The sequence below is a fragment of the Suncus etruscus genome, chromosome 5, assembly GCF_024139225.1.
Source record: "Suncus etruscus isolate mSunEtr1 chromosome 5, mSunEtr1.pri.cur, whole genome shotgun sequence".
Lineage (NCBI taxonomy): Eukaryota > Metazoa > Chordata > Mammalia > Eulipotyphla > Soricidae > Suncus > Suncus etruscus.
The window spans coordinates 22,479,282-22,502,746 of record NC_064852.1 but is presented as its reverse complement, the minus strand read 5'-3'; the positions used below and the strand labels follow the sequence as shown (position 1 = coordinate 22,502,746).

The 23,465-nt window shown below is 47.5% G+C and overlaps 1 protein-coding gene across 1 annotated transcript in view; it reads right to left on the bottom strand.

Moving 5' to 3' along the window:
• Positions 1 to 23,465, bottom strand: part of IQCA1 (IQ motif containing with AAA domain 1) — a gene marked incomplete at its 5' end in the record, with an annotated part of 105,394 nt that overhangs the window by 7,441 nt on the left and 74,488 nt on the right. Inside the window, 4 exons of the mRNA XM_049773654.1 lie at positions 2,198 to 2,375; positions 8,350 to 8,436; positions 16,987 to 17,186; positions 19,204 to 19,311. Of these exons, the coding sequence (XP_049629611.1) occupies positions 2,198 to 2,375; positions 8,350 to 8,436; positions 16,987 to 17,186; positions 19,204 to 19,311 (573 nt within the window). The remainder of the gene's footprint in view (positions 1 to 2,197; positions 2,376 to 8,349; positions 8,437 to 16,986; positions 17,187 to 19,203; positions 19,312 to 23,465) is intronic.

Genomic DNA, 23,465 nt, shown 5'->3' with positions numbered 1-23,465 from the left:
TGGGATTGCCCTGTGACCAGCTTGGGATTGTAGCATGTGGTAGGAGAGACAGTAACCTCAGGGACTGGAACATGTTGACCTCTTTTCACTTTGGTCTGCCCCTGCATGGCTCAGGCAGTGACTTCCTTCACTAGAATGCTTGACTCTGGACAGAATCCTAGAGAAGATCAGTGCCAGCTCCTGAGGGCTCCACACTCAAGCTGGCCACAGTGGCTCCTGCTATATCAAGTGCTCCATGGGATGGGGTGCCTGCCCCATCTGGGATGCCTATAGCCTCAGTGAACACCTCATCTTGACACTGAGTGACCTTGGGAGGCATGTTTCCAGCAGCATGGAGGGAGTCTCAGAACTGAATGAGGGAACCCAGGGCTATAATTTCTGGAGGTGGCCCAGAAACCAGTGTGTCTGCCATAAGCACTCACCACACAACACTGCCCACTGCTGCCTGCTGTCTCCTACTCCTTGATCTCCCAGGAGCTGGCCCTGTCACCTGAGCTCTGCCTCACTTCCCTCTGATGGGCACTGAGTGTCCAGGTTGTCACAGACTCAGGGTGGAGCCAGGCTGAGCATGGGTCCCAGGGCCACTTTTCATGAAGGGTTTCCTCAAAAATACTTTTCAGGAGATGGAGAGAGAGAGTACAGTGGGGGAAGGCGCTTGTCTTGCATGCTGCTGAGTTCAAGTTCTGACACCACACATAACCCCCTGAGCACCGTCAGGAATGATTCCTGAGTACAGAGCCAAGGTTAGGGGCTGAGTACCTCCAGACTGAGTATCTGGCACCCTCTTTTTTTTTTTTGGGGGGGGAGGAGGGTCACACCCGGCAGTGCTCAGGGTTACTCCTGGCTCTATGCTCAGAAATCATTCCCAGCAGGCTCGGGGGACCATATGGGATGCTAGGATTCGAACCACCGTCCTTCTACATGCAAGGCAAATGCCTTACCTCCATGCTATCTCTCCAGCCCCATCTGGCACCCTCTTAAAAACAAAAACAAAAACAAAAAAGCACATAACAACAAGAAACCTTTTGGGACTAGAGAGATGGCTTTGCAGGATGGAGCTCAGGTTCGACATGCAGATCTGTGTTCAAACCCTGGCAACCACATTGTCCCTTCAGCACCATAGGGAGTGCTTTGAGCACTGGTCCAGTAGTATTCCCAGAGCACCACCAAGTGTGGCTCAGAAACAAAACCAGAAACATCTTCAAAGGAAATAGGATTTGAATGTTTGCTCTGGAACAGAAAATGTCGGTGCTTGGTGAGGAGTTTGTGTTTTATCCATAGGTTGCAGTGTGAATGGTTTGAACCTGAGCAAATGTTTTCAACCCAGTCAAAGGGAACGGTGCACTATGGGCCAGACAGTCTGTGACCAGTTCAAAGGGGATGGAGTGGTATTGTCATACACCTGTAAAATCACTTTTTACTTTCACTTTTTCTGAGTTAATTAGCATTATGTCAACACTGACCCTCAGGTGATTTATGTTAAGCCCTGGCTAATAAAAGTGGCAGGGAAAGAAAGCAGCAGATAGCTAGAAGCTTGGTTGGCTCAATAAGATCCAGGAAGCTGCCCAACAATCCCTGCCCGAAATGCATTTTCTCCCATGACTCCGTCTGGTTTCTTGTGCTAACCCTTGCTGCTAACCTGTCCATTCCAGGGATGGCATGAACATGAATAAAGTGAATACTATGAACTGCAAGTATCTGAAAGCAAGCTCTAGGTGGCAGCTGTCAATCCCTGGGAAACTAGCCATCCAGTGAGCCCCAGAATTACCCCCACAATGTGGGGCCAGAGTGATAGGACAGCAGGGAGGGCATTTGCTTTGCATGTGGCTGACCCAGGTTCAATCCCATGCATCCCACATGGTCCCCGAGTACTGCCAGGAGTGATTCTTGAGTGCAGAGCTAGAAGTAAGCCCTGAGCACCACTGTGTGTTACCCTCCTCCCCAAAGGGGATGGTGCTTTGCGAGCACAAAGTAATCTATGACTTGGGTAAGGATGAGCATCCCCAACTCTCCATCAGGAAAAGTTATCCCACTATGGTCATCAGCATGACCCCTAGGGTCAGCAGGACAGTTGTGGCACAATCTCCACCTGCAGGCACTGTGACCTCACTTCTGATGGCTGTCTCTGGGAGGGTCACAAAGCTGCAAGCCAGTCCTCCACCTGCTAGCTGATCTGCACTGACATGGAGGTACTTACCGTATCTGGAAGCGTAGTCAGGCCTGGGGACCAATATTATTTTTTCGTAAACTCTGCAGAAAGACTGGAGCTCTGCATCGAAGGGACGCCGTGTGGTCCCCACGATGAGTATTCTGTCATCCGGCTTCAGGAGTTTCAGGAACTTCGGAAGCTGCTTTTTTAGGCGCTTTGGGTCAATCTGAGGGACAGAGTGGGAGAGATGTGTGCAAGTATACAGGAGGAATAAAGAACTCTCAGGAAGTGGGTCTAGACATGTGGGCTCATGTGAACCATATGCTCCCAGACTATGGCTTGTCTGGGGGCTGTTGCTGCTTCTTAGTTTGAGGCTGCTAATTCCTGGTCCTTCCCTGGGTTCAGCTTTGGCAAGGAGAAAAGGAAGGAGTCAACTGAACACTCCAGGTCCTTGGTAACAAGATTAGGAAGTCGGGGTGCCACTGCTGGTGGGCATGGGCTGGCCAGTGTGAGTTAGACCTCCAGTTTCATTCTTTTGCTAGCAGTTATCTTGTTGTTTATTTCTTCATTGGCACCTTTATGAAAAATCACTAGGCTGAACTATTTCTGGACCCTCAATTCTATTCCATTGAGTTTAATTTTTTTTTTCTTGTAGGTGCTAGAGATTGAAATAGGAGCCTCACATGGTCTGGGCAGGAAAGGCAGGACTCTCATACATGCAAGGCAGGGCCTCACATATAGGCAAGGCAGACTCATGTGCCATTGCTGAGCTATACTTCTTCCCCCATCAATCTGAATCTCCCTTTAGGCCAGTACTGCACTCTGATGGCAGTAACTTTGTCAGGTTTTTCAAAACTAGGAAGTGCTGAGTCCTCTGGTCATTCATTACTGTTTTGGGGCCATATTTGGCAGTCCTCAGGGCTCACTTCTGGCAGGGCGTGGGGAACCATATAGGTGCCAGGATTGATCTCTGGTCAAAGCATGCAAGGAAAGTGCCTTCCTCACTGAACTGTCAGTTCCGCCCCTTTGCCCACTCTTTTAGAAATTGGTTCTGACTTTATTATTTTGGATTTTTGAATTTCCATGTGATCTTTAGGATCTAAAGATCCATTTCTGCAAAGAATTCATCTTGGATTTTGGCAAACTTTGTTTTGCTTTTGACAACCAGTAAGGGGACGATGGTCATCTTGGTCCTCTTCCCTGACTGGATGGGTATGATAGTCCATGTCATGTCATGGGCACAATACAGGAAGGTCATGCAAATAGCTACCAGAATAGGGATACTGGTTGTGGGGGGTTTGCCTGTGCCCTTCCCAGGCAAGGAATTTCGAGGTTCTCACTTTCTTCCTTGTGGAGGCGAGTCCGGTTCTGTTGAGTGCTCAAATTATGATGGATATGGTTTGTTGCTCTTGTGGGATATAGTTTAATGCTGATGGGAGATGTGGTTTGATGCTTATGTGGGATGTGGTTTGATGCTGATATGGGATGTGGCTTGATGGGGATGTGGTTTATTTTACTGAGGTTGGATATCCCAGTATCAATTTTTGGTTTGATGAGCCTAGGAAGAAACTCTATTTAGGCAGATACATATAAACTTTTTTGGGGGAATGGGAGAGAGGTGGGGGAAGTGTGGGAGAGATGGAGACAAAGACAGACACAGAGAGAGGGAGAGACAGAGACAAAGACACAGAGAGAGGAAAAGACAGAGACTGAGACAGACAGAGACACAGAGAAGGGAGTCTGTTGTAGAGAGGCAAGCAAGGAGAGCAGGGAGCAAAATGGGGACTTTGGGGACAGGGAATAGGCAAAGATGAAGGGATGGGTTTGGACATTGCATGACTGAAACTCAATTATGACCGTTTTGTGTTTTTTTGGTTTTTTGTTTTGTTTTGTTTGGGGGCCACACCTGGTGGCACTCAGGGGTTACTCCTGACTCTGTGCTCAGAAATTACTCCTGGAAGATTCAGGAGACCTTATGGGATACTAGGGATTGAACCCAAGCAGTCATGTGCAAAGCAAATGCCTTCCTTGCCTTGCTATCACTCCGGCCCCAATCATGAACAACTTTGTAACTGTGAATCTCAATCTCATGGTGATTCAAAAAATTTTATGTAAAAACCAAACCAAAAATTTTTTCTTTTGATTTATTTAGGGTAGGTGTCTCCCACCCCGAGGGAAGGGAACTTAACTCTTGATGGAGAAAGAATAGGGAAATTTTTTTTTTTGGTTTTTTGGGCCACACCCGTTAGATGCTCAGGGGTTACTCCTGGCTACACGCTCAGAAATTACCCCTGGCTTGGGGGAACCATATGGGACGCCGGGGGATCGAACCGTGGTCCTTTCCTTGGCTAGCGCTTGTAAGGCATACATCTTACCTCTAGTGCCACCTCGCCGGCCCCAAGAACAGGGAAATTTAATACAAAAAAATCCTGCAGCCTTGGCTGCCTCCAGCATCTCCCTCAGTGGAGCACAACCCAGAAAGCACAGAGCAGGACTGGGGAAGCAGTTTGACGAGCGATGCACAGGCTGGTGTGTGCTGCCTCAATAAGGTGCTAAGCTTACTCCAAAGGAATTGGGGCAGGAGTTGATTCTGAAAGTTTAACCCTGCCATGCAGAAATCCCCTCACCCCGGCCCCCCACTCTGAGCTGGCCTGGCATGGGGACCCTGACTTTGATTCTGATCTTTTCCAGGCCCCTAAAAGCATGTGGAAAGGAAAGCCCGAAGGCAGCTGCCAACAGGCAGAGGAAGATGCTGCAAACGGGTCAGAGTTGGGTCCACTGGGACTTGGCTCTCTATAGCCTAGAGGTGGTGAAAAAACAGTGAGGCCCTGAGTAATCCTGCAGCCTGGCATCCAAGGGGTGCTGCAGGGATCACACAACAGAAGGTGCCTGATGACAAAGCACTTGCCAAGGCTCGTTTTCTAAACCCCAAATGCTTCAGGGAAAATCAAGGCCAGGACTGCTCTAACACAAGTAAAGGTTTGGGGCAGAGAAGAATAGTGTGGGTAGGGGTGGGTGATTAGGAAAGGACAAGGAATACATTGCCAGCAGGGCTGAGGAGGCCTCATCTCAAGTGGATGCCCCAGGAGCACAGGTAGAGAAAAGCATTTGGGGTGCGGGAATAAGATGGGTGGGGCAAGAGCAAAGGCATGTGCGAGTAGTAAGAGGATGGGAGGGACAAGAAGGTGTGCATGGCCCTGAAGCAGGTGAACAACGCGGTGGGTGAAACAGTAAGGTGGGCGTGGCTACAAGGTGAGTGGGCCAATGAGCTGGGCGTGGCAACAAAGTGAGTGGAACAACATGGTGGGTGTGGCAACAAGGTAGACAAGGTGCATTGAAGAAGGCGCAAAGATACTTCTTATTTATTCCTCTTATTTTGGGGAGGCATTTCTTTTTGGATTTTGAGCCACACCTGGAGGTGTTCAGAGCTTACTCCTGGCTCTGCATTCAGGGATCACTCCTGAAGGGGCTCAGAGGACCATCTATGCTGTTGGGGATCGAACCTGGGTCAGCTACATGCAAGACAAGTGCCCTACCCACTGTTCTTGTCTCTGAGGTTGATCCCGGAGACAACTTGAGAGAGAAAGAGCAGGGAGAGGATGACCAGGACAGCCTGGGTGTCTGTGGAGCCATTCTAAGACTGAAGGAAGATGCATCTGGCCTTGGAGACTGGGCTCTCGCTGGTGGTGTGTTGACTGTTCCTAACAGCCTGGTTGCCATGGTAATAGATGCTATTGCTCCTGAGTGTCCCCAGATGCAGAGACACCTAATTAGTCTGTTTGGACAACACACGCTCGCTCGTCCTTGGCCCAGGCGCCCTGCTCCGGAGGGGAGGGAGAACCTGGGAGGGGAGTGTGAAGGAAAGCAAGGTCCCAATCTTGGGTCCCGCTGATCGTGCACCTCTCACTCAGAGGATACTCTCTCTCTCTACAACCCCATTACTTTGCTGTGGGCACCCCCCACCAACTGCTGCTTCCTCTGGTGCCAGGCTGCCCCTCACCATCTTTGGTCTCTAATTGCCCCCTCCCACCTCCACTTCAATATGTTCTACATCTGGGTGTCTGGAGCCCCCAGGGGTTGGAGCTCTCCAGAAGGGTCAGTGGGCCCTCATGGGGACTCTGGGCTGGGCAAGGACCCAGAGTGATGTCTGCCCACCCTCCCTTGCACACCACTGTCTCTGCTTTCTTGGATGCACACTCATGTCTGAGCTGGTTAGGTGGTTCTACTCCCCTGGGACTAGGAGGGAGGAAGGGAAGTCTGGGGTAGTGCCGACTCCAGATGGGGTAGAGTCCCAGATTCTACCCCACCTCCACAGAGCTTTCCTGGGGGCCTCTGGTTTCTTCTACAAAAACCTAGAGAAGATGCTCCCCTCCTGTACTCTGATAGACCCCTGGCATATGGGTGAGGATCCTCTAGATGTAGGGGCCTCGGGCCCCATGGCACTCCCTCCAGCTCTACTCTGACTGGGAACCTCCTGCCTGTCCTCTCACAGGACCCAATGCCTGTAAGAAGCACCTCAAGGACAGGGTGGATCTTGTTCCCAGGACTCCCTGGATGCCCTCAGACAGTGTTTAAGGCAGCCTATAGGTGTGCTATAATCAGGGTGCCAGGGGTGAATCTTGGTTCTGCTTTCTCTCCATCTGCTCTTGCTTCTTGCCTTTTGGGCTCCATAGCAGGTGTGCTGGTGGCTGGGGTGCAACCTTTCTCTGTGATGCAGCTTTTTGAGCCCCCATCCCCTTCTCTGCGTTACAGCAGTGTCTAGGGCTCTCCTTCAGAATGTGGTGTCCCATGTTGAGGGCTTCCTGGTAAGGGCATTACTTTGAGGTCAGAGGGGGCCATGGAGGAAGTTGTATCCAGATTTTAGCCCTACCACGTTAGCTGTCAGTCCTGTTGTTTCTGACTGGATCAGGTGGTGTGTTGATTCTTGGGGAACCAGTCGTCAGCTTGCCTGTATTCATGGTGTGGTGGAGCCAATTGGGAGACAGAAGGTGGTGCCATGTCCTTGGGGAGGGGGACTCCACCCCACATTGATGGTTCCTGCTCACTCATGTAGCTTGTTTGTTCCTACATCACCATAGCCCACCCAGCTCTGCCTCAGTCAGTGTGTCCTCTGCCTTTGAGACTTGGGGTGCAGACGGGCAGATGCACTTCACTGATGACTCCATATAGCTTGAGAGGCTCCTGGGTGAGCATGCAGGTTTTTTTTTTTTTTCCTTCGAACCTGAGACCCTTCTGGAACCTTCTTTGCCAGAACCTTAGAAACCAAGGTCAGAGAGCAGTCTGATTGGGTGACTAACACGATGGGCGTGGATCCCCCAGAAATTCCAATCCAGACCCAGATCTGGTGGGAGTCTTACTGGGAAAGAGGGCAAGCTTTTGGATTCCTTGCCTTTGGGTTCAGAACCTGCTTCTGGTTCACACCCACTGGGCATAAGGAGCCGGCCACAGCCCGAACACCCCTTTACCCCCTTTGTGATGCCTTGGCCAGCAGAGGGCAGTGGCAGCTAGGTCAGGGGTTCAGTCATCAATGAGCCTCCAGTCAGCGCTTCTCAAATGACAGGGCAATCAGGGCTCATTTGGGGGGAGAAAAGATGGAGTTTTCATTCTTCCTCCAAATCACTGCTACCTGCTAAAAATGATGTATAATACATAAGGACCCACAGTGATTAAAACCCTTATGAATTGAATCAGAAATTCGCCGCTAACCACTATTTGCTCTGGTGTAAATTGATGTGGAATAACAAAAGCATGTGTAGTTGGAAGTTTTTTTTTTTTTTATTTTTTAAACTTGTAGGAAATTTGCTGGTGAGTTCTTTTTTTAAGGTGACAGAGGGGAAATTTGGGGGGGGGAGGATCTCATAGAAAGGAGAGAAAAGGAGGAAGTTCCTAGGGCAGACACAGGTCTCCCTATCTTCCCCAGTTTTTTTTTTTTGGTTTTGTTTTGCTTTGTTTTGTTTTGTTTTGTTTTGTTTTTTAAGAATTTCAGATCTTGTGCCAGTCACTGAACCAACAACAGCAAACACTAGTCCCGACTTTCAGGAGCGCTGGAGCCCGGCTGAATAGATTTCTCCTGACTGTCTCATGCATGCAGCCTGGCTTTGCATCAGCAACCCCTCTGTCCCCACAACTCCCCACCTCTCTCCTTTTAGGCTCCAGTTGCTCCTTTCTAGGAGGACTCAGTCCCATGGGGAAGCACTCACCATTTTTTCTGCATGGGGAACTTTCCTGTAGAAGGTCTTTTCCGTGTCCCCAATCCACACCACAGAGGGCTGGAGCTCCCGGGCCACCTGCAAGGACCGGGATGGAGCAGAGTTGGCAAGGTCTTGCCTGGATAGGAGGATGTTGGATCCCCAAGAATAACATGATTGAATACTTCCAGGATGGCTTAGTCATAGGTGCAGAGGGACACGGTCCCAGCTCTGAGCCTGCTAGACAGTTCTTCCTGACCAGGTAGCACCCCTGCACCAAAGTTTAAAACCAAGCCGCAGGTTTAAGCCAGCACTGCACATAATCTGACTGGGTTCATTCAAGGTTGTTTTCAAGCAAAACCAACAGCTCTGCCCCCTGCCCTTTGTCCCATCATCTCTTTGGCTGTGCTCTGGGTGGCTGAGACTCTCTGGGGAAGGGGGCTCTGAGCCATCCTAGTTGGTAGTCAGAGTTCTCCCATGAGAGCCATGCTGGGGCATGTTTTCCACCTGTGCTTTGTGAAGAAGTGCAGAGGTGGGGGGGGCACAATCTTCCCTTCCTTGCTCCAAGACCAAAGTGGGCTAGACTGGACCATGGCCCCACCATTGTGTTTCCCACCGGAACAGGCAACAATAAAGGAGACTGTGTCTTGTAAAGTCCAAGAATTCACACTCATGCACAGTGAATCCCAAGTCTTATGGGGTATAGAGGATTATAGCTGTGAACATCAAGTGGCTCAAGTGGGGTATAGGTGAGGCCCCTTCAGCTTACCAGAATGAGTTGTTTACCCTAGGGGACTCAGGGTACAATGACTAAGCCCCTGTTCAGATGCAATAACTGGAAAGTGCTAAAAACAGGCCAGCAGATTGGGGGGAATGTCCACTGAGTTCCCTGTACCACCATCTTATACTTGGTAAACCCCCAAATCCATATTCCACAATCTGTCTCTTCTAGTTTTTTCAGCTTGCCTTGATCTTGGATCTTTTACTTTTCATTACTACTCTTTGGGGGAGGTTATTTTAGTACCCGCCAGGTGGGAGGGAGGGAAGAGCAAGCTCCTAGGAGTATATTTTTTGGGAGAAAGGTGATATTTGACTTTCAGCCACCTTACCCCATTTGGTCTTGCACATATGCACACAGACTAACTCCCATCACTGTACCAGAAAGTTTTCAAAGCTGTTTGGATCAATGATACTTTAGGAAAACAAAGGCAAAACCTTATTCTTTTCCACCCTCTTACAAATGTGAGCTTTAGGACTGAACTCCATGAGAAACCAGTTTCACAGTGCTGAAGGCTCCAGGCTAATGAGGGCCACTGCCACTGCTGGTCTGTTTCTGCTCTTGGTTTCCAACATTTTCTCTCTGTGTCTCAACCCAGTTTTCCTTCATGGAAATTTTAGGTATGAGCACTGAGCATCTTGGTGTTGGCTTTTCTCTTTGTGCTTTTTGTTTTGGGCCTACACCTGGCAGTGCTCAGGAATTATTCTTGGCTCTATGCTCAGGAGAGGTGCTCCGGGGAGCATAATTCAGTGCTGGGATCAAACTCGAGGCCAGCTGTGTGCAAGGCAGATGCCTCATTTGCTCCACTCTCACTTTATTGTTATTGTTGTTGTTGCCACACTCGATGGTGCTCAGGAGTTACTTCTGATTCTGTGCACAGGAATTTCTCTTGGCTGACTTGCAGGACCATATGGAATGCAGGAAATCAAACCTAGGTTGACTGCTTGCAAGGCAAATGCCCTCTCCTCTGTACTATCACTCTGGCCTCTGGCTGTGCTTTTTAAAGTAAGACCAAGACACAGATTTGAAGCCTAGGGGTCTGTCTGCCAAGCCCTTTTCTCATCCACATCCATTGTGCTCCCTAGTTGGCTCCTCACCCTATGATAGGGTCCCACTCCCAGTAGGACAGAGTTCCCCAAAGCCACTATGGCATGACTTATGGCGCATCCTATCTCCAGTTTACATTCCCTGAAGATCCCCTGACTTCTTGGCTCCAGGGTGACAAGCTGTGGCATGTAATTGTCACTTCTTGTAAATGAGACAGATGTGATTCCAAACCTTTTAGGATGACAAAGGTGTCAGCAACCTGCCTCTGGGACTTTGCTGGACACACCCGCGATCCATGTGTTCTACCCCACTCCTTTCAAAGAGCAGAAGCAGTAAAAAAAAAAAAAAAAAAAAAAAAAAAACTTTTACCAATTTGCTAATGAAAAATGGTGCCTTTGTTCTTCTAATTTCCATTTAGCTATGACAGGGCTTCATGTAAATCACCCACACATAGTTTGAGGTCATGGACAATTAAATGTAATTAATTCATAATTGAACTTGCCGCAAGTGCTGTTGGGTCGTTTGCGGTCTCTGCCAGCAGAGGGCTCTGCAGATCCATCAAACACCACTGCCAGCGTTGGGGTCTGAGACTAGTGAATAAAGACGCCTCTCGGCCGTTGCCAGCTAGTCTAAATTCTGCGACTTCCTATCGTTTCATTAACGATGTTTTTCTTCGTGTGAATTTTATGGATTTGATGTATTTTCCAAAGAAACACTTAAGTATTTATCAGAAGTACATTCTCTTGAAGTAAGTAAGATGATATTTCAACAATAAAAACCTGTTTCTGTTGGGCATGTGAGGATCTTGAGTTATTCGTATGAGTCATGTGATATCCAGAAGCTCTGAAAATTCTTCTCAAAAGAACACTATCAAATTCAGTAATATTCTTTTCAAACAGAAAGGACTACATGTTCAATCACCTATCCTTTTATTAGCTATTCACTGATCAATATACCTATTGATCCACCTATCTACCATGCATCAAGTTATCCATCCACCCATTCACCATTCATCTATCCATCCATCCATGAATATTATCCATTCAGCATTCATGATCCATATATTCATTATCTGTCATCAATACATTCACTATCCATCCATCCACCACCCATCCATCCATGATTCCCCCATTATTCCTCCATCATTCATCCATATATCCACCAAACATCGCTCATTCACCCAATCATTTATCCATTTTCTATTCATACACCCAATATCCAACCATTTATTCATCCATCCACCCATCCTCCACCATTCACTTATCTATCTATCCTTCTTCTACCATCCACTTACCCATCCATCTATTCATCCATTATCCACCCATTCATCCACCTATCCACACTCTCATCCATAATCTATTTAACCACCCACATATTTGAGACACATATTTGAACATCGAAGCTGCATCAGTCTCTGTGGCAGGTGGAAGGGAAGAGCTAGAATTGAGAGACAGGGTCCCTGCCTGAGGAATGTGAAACTTTTGCATCTAAAAAGGGTTTCTTAGTATGGACAGATAGCAACCAGGGCATGTGTCTAACTAGGGAGGGTTGAGGGGGAGCATCTGCTTTCTCAGCTTCAGTGACTTGGGTCCTGTTTACATACTTCATGTGTGAACACATGCTGAACTGTAATTCACACTATTACAAAATGACTTTAAAAAGATTCTCCCCCCTCCCAGCACAATCTTTTATGAGATTGTAAAAATTACAACAAGTCCTCACTGGGTGTTTGTTGGGACAAAGTAGACAAGCATTATGAAGAGGAACAGGGGGGGTACTAAAGAATTTGGGCTATTCTGGGTGGACATGAAGGGTAGTTGGAGAAGGAGGAGGGTGAAGATAAGGATGGAAAGGAAGATGAAGAGATGTTTTGGGGAGATGTAGCTGGCTGCCTGTGATGGGATCATGTGGGAGACCAGGATGGGCAGAGGTAGAGAGAATATGGACCTGGCCTGATGCCTGGACTGTGCCCTTGGGGGAGGATATGTACTGTACAGAATTGCAGACATTTGTGCTTTAGTCTAAAATCTTGCTTCTCCTCCCTGCCTTCTACCAGCCACATTCAGGCCAAAGGATCCAGCCAGATCCACAGACCCACATGTGCCAGGCACCATGTGACTGCCTACTGCTGGCCATACCAACCTCCTCCAAGCACATATACCCATACCAGCCTTCTCCATGCTCTCCTCCCACAGCCATCCCAGCAGACTGAGGATTCTTCCATGTTTCCAGTTCTGATTCATTTCTTTCTTTTTGGTTGGTTTGTTTTTGGGCCACACTCGGCAATGTTCAGGGGTTACTCCTGGCTCTGCACTCATAAATTGCTCCTGGCAGGCTCGGGGGACCATATGGAATGCTATGAATCAAACTCGGGTTTATCCCAGGTCAGCTGCATGCAAGTCAAATGCCCTATCTCTGTACTATCTCTACGGCCCGAACTGACTCATGTCTTACATGTGGGATTCACTTCTAACACTTTTTAATTAGGGAGATGTCCCACCATGTTCTTTCCCACCAAATGTTAACAGGAGAAAGGATAGTTGTGTTCAATAATAGCTGCTCTTTTAAGAACATTTTTCTGAATCTTCTAAGCAGGCTTTGAGAACTCAGAGGCCACTCCTAGCGATCTGGGGTGGACCAAGCATGATGGTGTCTGAGGAGGGATGTGGTTTGGGTGATGTGACTTGGGGCCTTGCAAATGCAAGCAGACCCCTAGTCCTTCAAGTCCTCTTTGGACTCAATAAAGGCATTTCTTTTAGGACTCAGCCAGCTGTCAGTATGCCCCAGTTCTATCACAGCTCCTCTGCGCCACAAGGGACATACCCCAAGTAATAAACACATCGTGGATTTGGATTTGAAGCTGTGGGAGGAATCAAAAACCAAATGCTATGTGGTGCTAGTGAGGGGCTGGGGTGAAGCCAAGGGTGCCATGTACCCAGTTTGGATGAGATCAGGCATCTTTCTCTGGGAGTTGCCCCTTGCTCTCCAGAGATCAGTTGAGTCCCAAGAATTCTATGGAGGAAGTAAGGAGGAATAGTGAGCCCCCCTGAAATGGGGACTGCGGGTGGCTGCTGGCCAAATAAGAGACACAGCACTTTCCATGGCTACCAGGAACTGGTGGGGGGGAGTGCACTGGTTCTTGCATAGATATGCCAGCACAGCCCTAGACGCTTGATCCTCTTTGGAGAATCCCCAGCAGAGCCACCACTGCCAAACAGACAGAAAGCTGCTGTTGACTAAGCAATGAGGACAAAGAAAGAAGACTTTGAGCAAGATGATGGCCCCTTCGGAGGGCTCTGTATCTTTGGTTGCTGGCACTGGACATGGAAAGGGGGGAGGCTATAGTTGCATGCATGGCTCTCTCATCTGATGTGGCCTTGGATGGTGAGCGTGTGTCTCTCTTAGGGGCTAACCCATCATTTCTGGGAGACTGTGCTGTACCAGCCCACAGACTCATAAAAGTGGGATTGTTCATCTCACATCAAAACTTCTCTCTGAGCAGCAAGGACAAGCTGTGCTCCCGTCACTGGCTCTGTCCCAGATTCATGCCAGGAGCTGCTGAGCTATTTGGGAATCATGAACTGATCTTGGAGACGAGAGGCACAGGCAGCCTCATTTCTGACTGAGTCTGAATTGGGTCATGATAAAGCCCCAAGTCAGTCTCTGACCTTCGACCTCATCATCTCCATGCTTTGGGCTTCAGCTTTCCTAACAGCAAAATGGGAAGCCACGAATCACCTACCACATAGGATTACTAAGAAGATGGATAAGTTGATTCACAGAGAAATACTGAGCGGGTCTGGAAGACACAGATAATAGGAAATACAATGGTCTTGCATTTATGTACTTCTGTCAATGCTAGAAAAATTTGGTATTTTGAGTGAATGAATTAGGAGGTTTTGAGTGTGTGTGTGTGTGTGTGTGTGTGTTTTCTGTGACTTTTGCTATGTTAACTTAGTGCTTAGAGTGTGGTGACTAAATACGTGCAAGAAGATATGCAGCGGGGCAATTCTAGCTCACCAAAATATTTGGTTATTCTTGGACAAATGTACACTAAAGAGATTATAGGATGTTCAGAGGAAGCAAAACTGGAACACTGAAAGATCTGCTATAAAACTTGGGTTCTGCCAAGTCAGAGGAACTTCAGGCTTTCCACTGAAACCTCAGCATAGAGATTAATTTCCAAGGCCCGGAGATGTGCCTTATGCTACAGGGACCACTCAGAAAAAAACAAGCCTCAGCAAGCTCAAGCTCTCAGCCAGCACCTTTTTATTGTGTTGGCTATATTTATAGATCAGTAACGATGACAAATCACGCCAAGTAATAGAGACATGGGCCATGCAGTGAAGGAGAGATATTAACTAGGAAAATTTCTGAAGACAACCTAGAACTGGGATAGCAACTAAGCACTAGAAGACACCACAAGAATATTAAGTTCCAGGACTCAGATGAAAAGAGAGTCCTTCGGAATGAACAGATGGAGACCAGCACCAGGCAAATGAAAGTCTGTGATAATCAGCCAAAGTTACATCCTGGCATTGAAAGGCAAAACTCAGAAATGTCCCCCGCCCCCCAAAAAAGCCACCTCTAAAAGATGAAGTTAGCAAGAGATTGGAGATGGCAGGAGACAAAGGTAGGTGAGGTTGAATACAGATTCAAAAAGGTTTGTCACACACAGAAACTCAGGGAACAACTTGATGACTTGAGCAACAACCAATAGTCAAATAGAAACATGATGCAGAGATACAACAGGAGGAGAGAACATCTGACATAACAGTTCACAGAGGCCAGAGTCATAAGACGAGGGTGAAGGCATCTGCTTTACATGTGGTGACTCTTGCTTGACCTTGACACTAGGTAGTTTGGCTGCAGTCCTGGAGTCTCTGAATCCCTCAGAGGGGGTGCATGTGTCCTGGTAATTCCCCAAATCACAAGCTCCTCAAAGTGACCCATTGGCTTTTCTGAAAGGGCTTGCTGGGCCCAGGCAGTTCCCTGGAGCTACATGCTGCTTTGAGAAAGGCAGCACAGGAGAAAGGAAAGGATCCGGGCCTGGTCCAGAACCCCCGCTGAGGTTTAGGGCCATATTTCAGCTGCTCAGACTTTGGTCTCATTTCATCTATACAATGGGACTATGCTGAGCTCTGTCAAGGCCGCTATGAAGAGGAAAGACTACAAAAGAAATGGCTTGTACACTTTACCAAGGCCAGGAGCATTGAAATTGTTTTTCTTCAGTCCTCATCTCTCTCTCCTCCTTGTGTCCTAACTTTCTCTGCGGGATTCTTTTAGAACTCAGAGCCTGGACAGTGTCCACCTGGCTGGGGAATAGGGTCCATGTGGCTGAGACAAATTCCCAAAGAAGCATGGCCTTATTCTTGGTCATTCATATGACAAAAAAAGGGAACCATTTCTGCGAGGGACAACAACCTCCATGTGGTCATGGACAGGAAGCAATTTTTGTTTTTTTTTTTTTTTTTGGCCACACCCGTTTAATGCTCAGGGGTTACTCCTAGCTAAGCACTCAGAAATTGCCCCTGGCTTGGGGGGACCATATGGGACGCCGGGGGATCAAACCGTGGTCCTTCCTTGGCTAGCGCTTGCAAGGCAGACACCTTACCTCTAGCGCCACCTCGCCGGCCCCAGGAAGCAATTTTTATAAGAGCTCAAGAAACTACCATCTCCAAGATGATGTAATAAGGGAACCACTTCTCTGAGAATTGTGGGGAAAATTGATCCAGAGGGAATCTACCTCCCCAAAGTTTTAACATCCAGGTTTTAAGTTCCCAGTATGTTCTGATGAAGAAGAGCTTTTCTGGAATTCTAGTAGATACTCTTCAGGGACTCAACAAAAGAAAGGGAAAAATCTGGTTAAGTTTTAATATCAAACCAAAAATTCTAACAGAATGCTTTTGAACTAGGTGCCTTTGTAGGTAAAGTGTATATGTTCATTATACCTACATGTATCTGTCCCATCAACCTATCTATGACATCTGTTTGCCTGTCAACTTATCCATCGAGCACCATCACCACCATCACCACCACAACTATCAGCATCATCGCCGTCAATATCACTCTCACCATCATCATCACCACCCCTACAACCCATCACCACAACCATTGTGATCATCACCATCATTACCGCCATCCAATGAGCATCACCACCCACACTCCCATCACCATCTTCATCTTTACCACGTCACTACCATCATCACTGTCTCAACTAGCATCAGCATCGCCACCACCATCCCCAGCATCTAGTTTGTTACCTATTCATCAGCACCATCAAATAAACCTAATAGGGATCAGGGGACCATTTTACTTTCAGAGATGACAAGGATCCTCAGCATCCTGTTGGGTTTTTCTATTTGGGGGACTCAGGAGGTGAAGAGCTCATTTAAAGTCACCGAGTGGAAAGTGTCATCATTTTTGCAGGACACCGTATCCTTTGGCCATGGTTGGCAGGCATGGTTTCTGCAGCACTCCCCCAGTATATGGAGATGCAACTGATGTGAAGGAGGCACCAGATCTTGGCAACTAAAGCAACTAAAGCCAGAGCAGCCACAATGCTAATGTCTGACCCACCACCAAAGGGATTGGACTGCGAACAGCAAACATGGTTCTAGCTCTCAGAGCCAGGTGTTAGCATGTCAGTGCAGATTTCTGGATAGAGGCACAATGGGATGTTTATGTAAGGAAAGAGGCTGATTCTCACCCAACAGACCAGGAAAATTGTTTTCAAATGCCTGTGAATGGCACTAACCTCAGCAGGACCAAAAAGTATGATTTGGAAGAGAGAAGAACTGGGAGTCGAGAGATGCACTGAGTACCTTGAAGACCAAGTGCAGCATCATCTGGAGGCCCGCTTTTCCAGGGTACTTCCCTGCAATGTTGGTGGGAGACAAGTTGAAGAGGTTGGCTCCAGTCTCCGTGCAGATGGCATGGACGAGCATTTTCTTCCCCACCCCAGAGGGGCCTGCTAGCAGCAGGGACTTCACCAATGGTGCTTTCTCATGCACCGTGGCAGACCCTAGAAAAGGCAGTGGAGGATCTCAGTGCTGGGGCTGGGAGCCATGAAGTCACCCCTAGGCTCTGTGACAGAGGCCTGGGCCTGGGGTCTTGGAACCTGGGACTCATCTTCTGTCTGAGCAGGAGGATTTGGGTGGATAGAAGGGGAAGAACTTGAGTAGACAGAGGGGGAGGACTTGAGTGGATGTGGGGGATAGGTGGGAAGAGAAGGAGGAATAGAATGCATGGAGGGGAAAGACTCAGGTGGACAAAAGGGAAAGACTCAAGTTGATGGAGGGAAAGGGACTCTAGTGGACAGAGGAGTAGGACTGGGTGGATTGAGGGGGAGTACTTGGGTGGGTAAAGGAGGACTCAGGTTGACAAAAAGGGAGGATTGAGTGAATGAAGGGAGAATACTCAGATAAATGGAGCCAAGGACTTTGGTGGATGAAGGAGGAAGACTCAAGTAGAGGATGGAGACTCAAGTGGAGAGAGGGGGAGGATCTAGTAGATGGAGGTGTCCTGGCACCAGTGCCTGCTTCTTCCCTCCTCACTCCAATATGCCCTGCATCATTCGTGAAGAACACTCCTGGGGAAGGATTTTGGGGTGTAGAGGATGAGAGTTTCTGCTTAGCCCTAAGCCTTTGATGATTGGAAGAGGGTGGACAGGTGGCAGCGGAGGAGAACTTAGGATAGCGGGAAGACTCCTATTTGGACCCAAATTCTTCTTCTTCTTTTACTTTATTTTGGATTTTGGGTCACACCCGGCAGTGCTCAGAGCTCAGGAGTTACTCCTGGCTCTATGCTCAGAAATGGCAGGCTTGGGGGGACCATATGGGATGCCGGAATTCGAATCACCATCCTTCTGCATGCAAGGCAAATGCCTTACCTTCATGCTATCTCTCCGGCCTCGGACCCAAATTCTTCTGTCTTTTTTCTAACCCCACAGTAGCCCATCAACACAGTGACAAAGTGAGGGGGGTCAGTCATTTACAGTGCAGCACAGGCCTTGAGCACATTGGAGGCCTCCCCTTTCCCTTCCTCCCCTCCCTACCTTCTCTCCTTTCTTCCCTCCTTTCCTTATCCTTCATCCACCCTACATGCCTCCCTTCTTTCCCTCCTCTCTCTATCTTCCTTCCTTCCATCCCATCCCCTCCTCTTTCCTTTTCTCCATTCCATCCCTTCCCCCTCCTCCCTCTTTTCCTCCCTCCCTTTCTTCTTTCCTCGTCATTCTTGGTAGGTTTAGGGAAGACCTAAACCTGAACTCGGTTGATTACATGCACAACAAGTGCTATCACAACACCCTGTCCTATGTCTTAGGCCCTCTGTCTTCCTCTCCACCATTGTCCCTGGAATCAATGATCAGGAGCTGAACTGTGGGGAGGGGGAGAACATCAGACCTGTCTCCCTCCTGTGGTGTGTACTACAAGTAGTAACTGCTGAGGGTGGGGAACCAGCTCCCCAGGAAGGGGTCTCCCCCACTGCCACCCCCTATCACTCTTCAGTGCTGCTCTTCTGGGTGCTATGGCTGGGCCCTGATGTGAGAAGGTCTAGAACTTACTGTGGGGAATTTGTGGCCTGCAGAAGATGCCCTAAAATGGGGGCTCATACCCCCTGTCCACAGACAGTTCAGAGAGGAAATGAGCTCCACCTAGGGGTGTCTCCACAGGCTTGAAGGAATGTGTGTAAGGTGAAAGGAGAATTCAAGTAAGGAGAGGATGAAGATCCAAAGAAACAAACTTTGGGGCCAGAGCCATAATAGTGGGTAGGGCCAACCTGGGTTGGATCTCTGGCATCCAATATGGTCCTCTGAACCCAACCAGGAGTGTTCCCTGAACAGAGAGCCAGGAATCAGCCCTGTGCACCTAAGACTGCAAGTGTCCCTGAGACCACAGACCGTGTCCCCTAGACCATAAACCATTTCCCCAGATCACAAGTTGTTCCCCAGGCCACAGACTGTGTTGCTTGACCACACCATGTCCCCCAGCATTCCCCTAATTCCCCTCCCCACTCCAGAGACCTGGGGGTTGAACAATCACCTAGCGGCAGGATCCCGTACAAGGTGATGAGCTGTTTCACATCCAGCAGGGAAGGCATGGGCTCGATGGCCACCTGGCGAAGCGTGGTGCCCAGATAGCAGTACTCCCCTGCGGAAAGAAGGAGACAGTGGGGTCCCCTCCCTCTTCACTCAGGAAATGAACCCTAACATAAACCCCACACCTCCAGCTAATGCCACCACAGAAAGGGGAATCAGGGAGAAAAATCACTTTCACTTTGCTTGGAGAATGGCTGGGAGAAAACAAGCAGGTCCTGAAGCTTTGACCCACAGACCCCAGGCCAGCAGCACTCCCAGGCGCCCCATGTTATAGAGTGAACCTTTCGGGCAGGGCTGTGAAACAGTACCAAGTTCTAAAATGCGGGCCCGCAGAAAAGACGGAAAAGCCATAGGCATTCCTGGCTTTGTCTCCCAGAGGGAATGTCCAGCCTCCACACCAGCTTCTGAAATAGATTCTTTTGGGGGTGCTATGTGAAATTTGCATGGGGGCTGTATAAATCTGAGGCCCAGTGCTATTGTTTGAAAGGAAACGGTGGGGCATCTAATTTAGGATAAATAGAAACATCTCTTTTTTGAGGACAATATTCATTTTCATTTGATCATTTTTAAGGATTAGCAGAGGAATAATGCAGAAATAAATCTCCACAGGTTTAATTAGAAGGCATCAAAAGGCTTAATTGCAGCAAGTCATAAATCTGAGGTATTATTTTCCAACTAATTTAGATAAGGTCACCAAGAAAATTAGTTTGGCGTCTCCATTTGTCATGAACGCGGGCTTGGCACACACGTGCACGATTCTGGACTGGAACCTGACTTTGTCGGGAAAGATCAGTGAGTGAAGCTCAGTGCCCCCTCATTTTCGCTCCTTTTATAATAAGGACAATCTGCAGAGTGGGGGACAGTCTGTCTCTCAGCAAACCCATTTACAAGCCAGTAGAAATACTGAAAATCAGATTTAAGTGCCTGTAAAATGCTAGGAACAGACAAGGCTTTTTCTTGGAGGGCTAAGAAAGTCTCTGCTGAAATCCAGGGGAGGATTTTGTTGTTGGGCAGTGTCTCAAAGCCTTATGGGAGCAGAGGAGTCCTTGGCAAGGACAGTGGGCATGGCAGACAACATGAGAGATTGTGTGGTATCTCCCGGTGAGGGTGGTCAGTGCCCTTAAGCTGCTACAGGGAGAGTGGGAGCACTGAGAGCATGACTTTAGAGAGGCGACATGAAAATCACCCTGATTTTCCTGTCCATGTAAACACAAACTCATTTCCAGAACTACTGTGTTTCCTGGAACACAATGAATTTTTATTTAAATCTTGCTTTTTTTCCCTATTTTTTATAAGACTGGGTAAGAGGGTGATGGTCCTGCGGGGGCCATAGACACAGCATCCCACTTCCGAGGTGAAAGATTCACTTGTATATCTTAGGGGCTCTGGCATTCACCAGTGCAGGAGCTATTAGCCCATCCTGATGACTTAACAGGTATTGGGGGTTCCTGCAGAGACCAGGTCTTCTGTCAAAGAGGAAAGGATTTCACAGATGATTTCATGACCAGAAAATGTCAAAGAAGTCAATCCGATGCCCCAATTTTCTTGGAGGTTGAGGATCAGGATGCAGCAGAGTGGTAACAAGGAAGAGGCTCCCCCTAAAGATGTGAAGTTGTGGGATAAAGGGAAAAAAACCCAAAGCATTCATCCAGATCACAATCACTTATGTATTAAGTAAAAATGGGGCCAATTTCTCACACCTATCCACCAGGAGGCTGGTCTACGAAGCAGAAGGTACTTCCACCATATTCCAAAGGCTTGTTTGCCAATAGAGTGGAGAGGGCAGGGTATGAGCTGCGTGGTCCTTGGCTTGCTCTGCAGAATTCTTGGGCACTTACTGAGCCCCTCCCTAAACAGATACTCCTACAATCATGTGACATCTCGACAGCACCCTGGGGTCAAAGGCTGAGATCTCAAGACTGAGAAAACTTGTTTTCTAAGTTTCCTGAAGCAGAAGACACCCCAAGTCTGAGCAAGGGGGTAAGTGTTAGAGCCTGGGAATCAGCAAAGATGGGGTTAGTAAGAGCTGGGTCCTGGAGCAATCAGACACCTCTCCCCAAATTTCTAACCCTCTTGGCCTCACCCATGGGGATTCCCACAACTGCATTCATGAGGGCACAATACTAATATATATATATAACACTAATATATGTATATATATTATATATAATACTAAATACTATTGGGTCCTGGCAATGCTAAGGGACTGGGCCTGAGCCCAGGGTTCTGATGTGTGGGGAAGTGGTCACTCTGGGGCATGTGGGTTCCCCCTTGATGGGGACCTGGATTAAGGGCAGGAGGACATGTACAGATCAGCTGTGTTACCATCCATCAATGCATAACAAGTGACTCACATCAGAGGACAGAGAAGAGATAGTTAGCTCAGAGAGCTTGGGAAGGGTGTTCAGGGACCCACCCCCAGTCATATCCCTCCCTCTCCTATCAGCAGACTAACATACCCCTCTGAGCATGAAGAATATGCATTCTGGCAGAGGGTGACTTTCTGGGGACACTGGCCCTGTTGGACCCTAGAAGGGTCACTACAAGCTTGGTGGCCTATTCTAGAAGTAGGCATAGGTTTGTGGAGCTGCTATTCAAACAACTGCCCAGCACTGGCATGTCATCTGCATCCTTACAGTCCTGGTTGAGGTGCCCTGTGGGGTTTTCCTTACACAGGGTTTGAGGCTGATGAGAGGTGAGAACTAAAGAGGGAAGGATGGGATACAGTTGTACCCCAAAGGAGTGCATGCTCCAATAAAGTGCTTATGAAACCTGTGTGTAAGCTTGTGTGTACATGTGTACATGTGTAGAAGAATACTACTGAAACTCAGTACACTAAAACTAATACTTCTAGTTCAAATTCAGGATGACACACCCTCACTTAACTCCTTCCATGACCATCTATCCCATCTTTATCCTGTATTCCATTAGAGTATCCTGCAAGCTCACTCCCATATCCTCACATAGCCTTATAGCACAGAGCCAATAGTCAATGCCAGGGACAATGGTAAATCCCTTAATATCCCATCCTCTTTATCCTGCAGTACACAAGAACACCCTGCACACTCACCCTTACATAACCTTATAAAAACTAAACCAATAGTAAATGTCAGGATTATGAACTGGAGGCGGCTGGAAGTCTGTGTGAGCTGATTCTTTCTACCCCCATATTTGGTGGTGGAGCTGTTTTCACTATCAAAGCATAACAAGACCAGTAACTCCATTAGAGATCTCATTCAGCCTCAACTTTGGAAGTAATCTCATGTCAGGGGCTCCACACTTATCTTCCACATCTGTCTTGGTGCCCGGGGCTCTCTAGTAATTTTTGTTTATAGATCATTTCTAGGAGATCTTTAGAGGGACAACTAGAGAAACAACCTGAGATCTTATAAATTTGCGGGCTGGAGACTTGAAACAACATATGAACTATCCAATAAGAATACACATGACATTTTTTAAAGAAGTGGATCAAATGCTCCTAAATTTAATATTTACAAACAGCTAAAGCAATCCTTGGGAAAAATAAATGGGAGGAATCACTTTACCCAACTTTAAACTATACTATAAGGAAGTAGTTATTAAAACAGCATAGTACTTAAAATAAAAACAAACCCTCAGATCAATGAAATAGACTTGAATATTCTGAGATAGACCTGTAGACATATAATAATTAATCTTTGATAAAGGGGCAAGAAATACAAAATGGAGCAAGGAAATCTTTAACAAGTGGTGTTAGGGAAACTGATTAGTTTTCCTAACTAAAAAGTAAACTTAGACCTCTATTTAACACCATGCACAAAGGTCAAATAAAAATGGATTAAAGACCTTGATATCAGATCTGAAACCATAAGGTACACAGAGAAAAATGAAGATAGAACACTATGACATTGAAGCTAATGGCTTTTTCAAGAGTGAAACACCACTGGCTAAACAAGTGGAAGCAAAGATTAAAAAATTGGACTATATTAAACTAAAAAGCTTCTCCACCTCAAAGAAAACAGTGAAAAGGATAAAAAGATTACAGACAGAATGGGAGAAGCTATTCAGCCAATACCCATCTGACAAAAGGTTAATATCTAAGATATACAAGGCACTGGTAGAATTCAGCAAGAAAAAACATCTAAATCCATGCAAAAATGGGGAGAAGAAATGAATAGATATTTCCTTAAAAAAGAAATACAGATGGCCAAAGACACATGAAAAAAT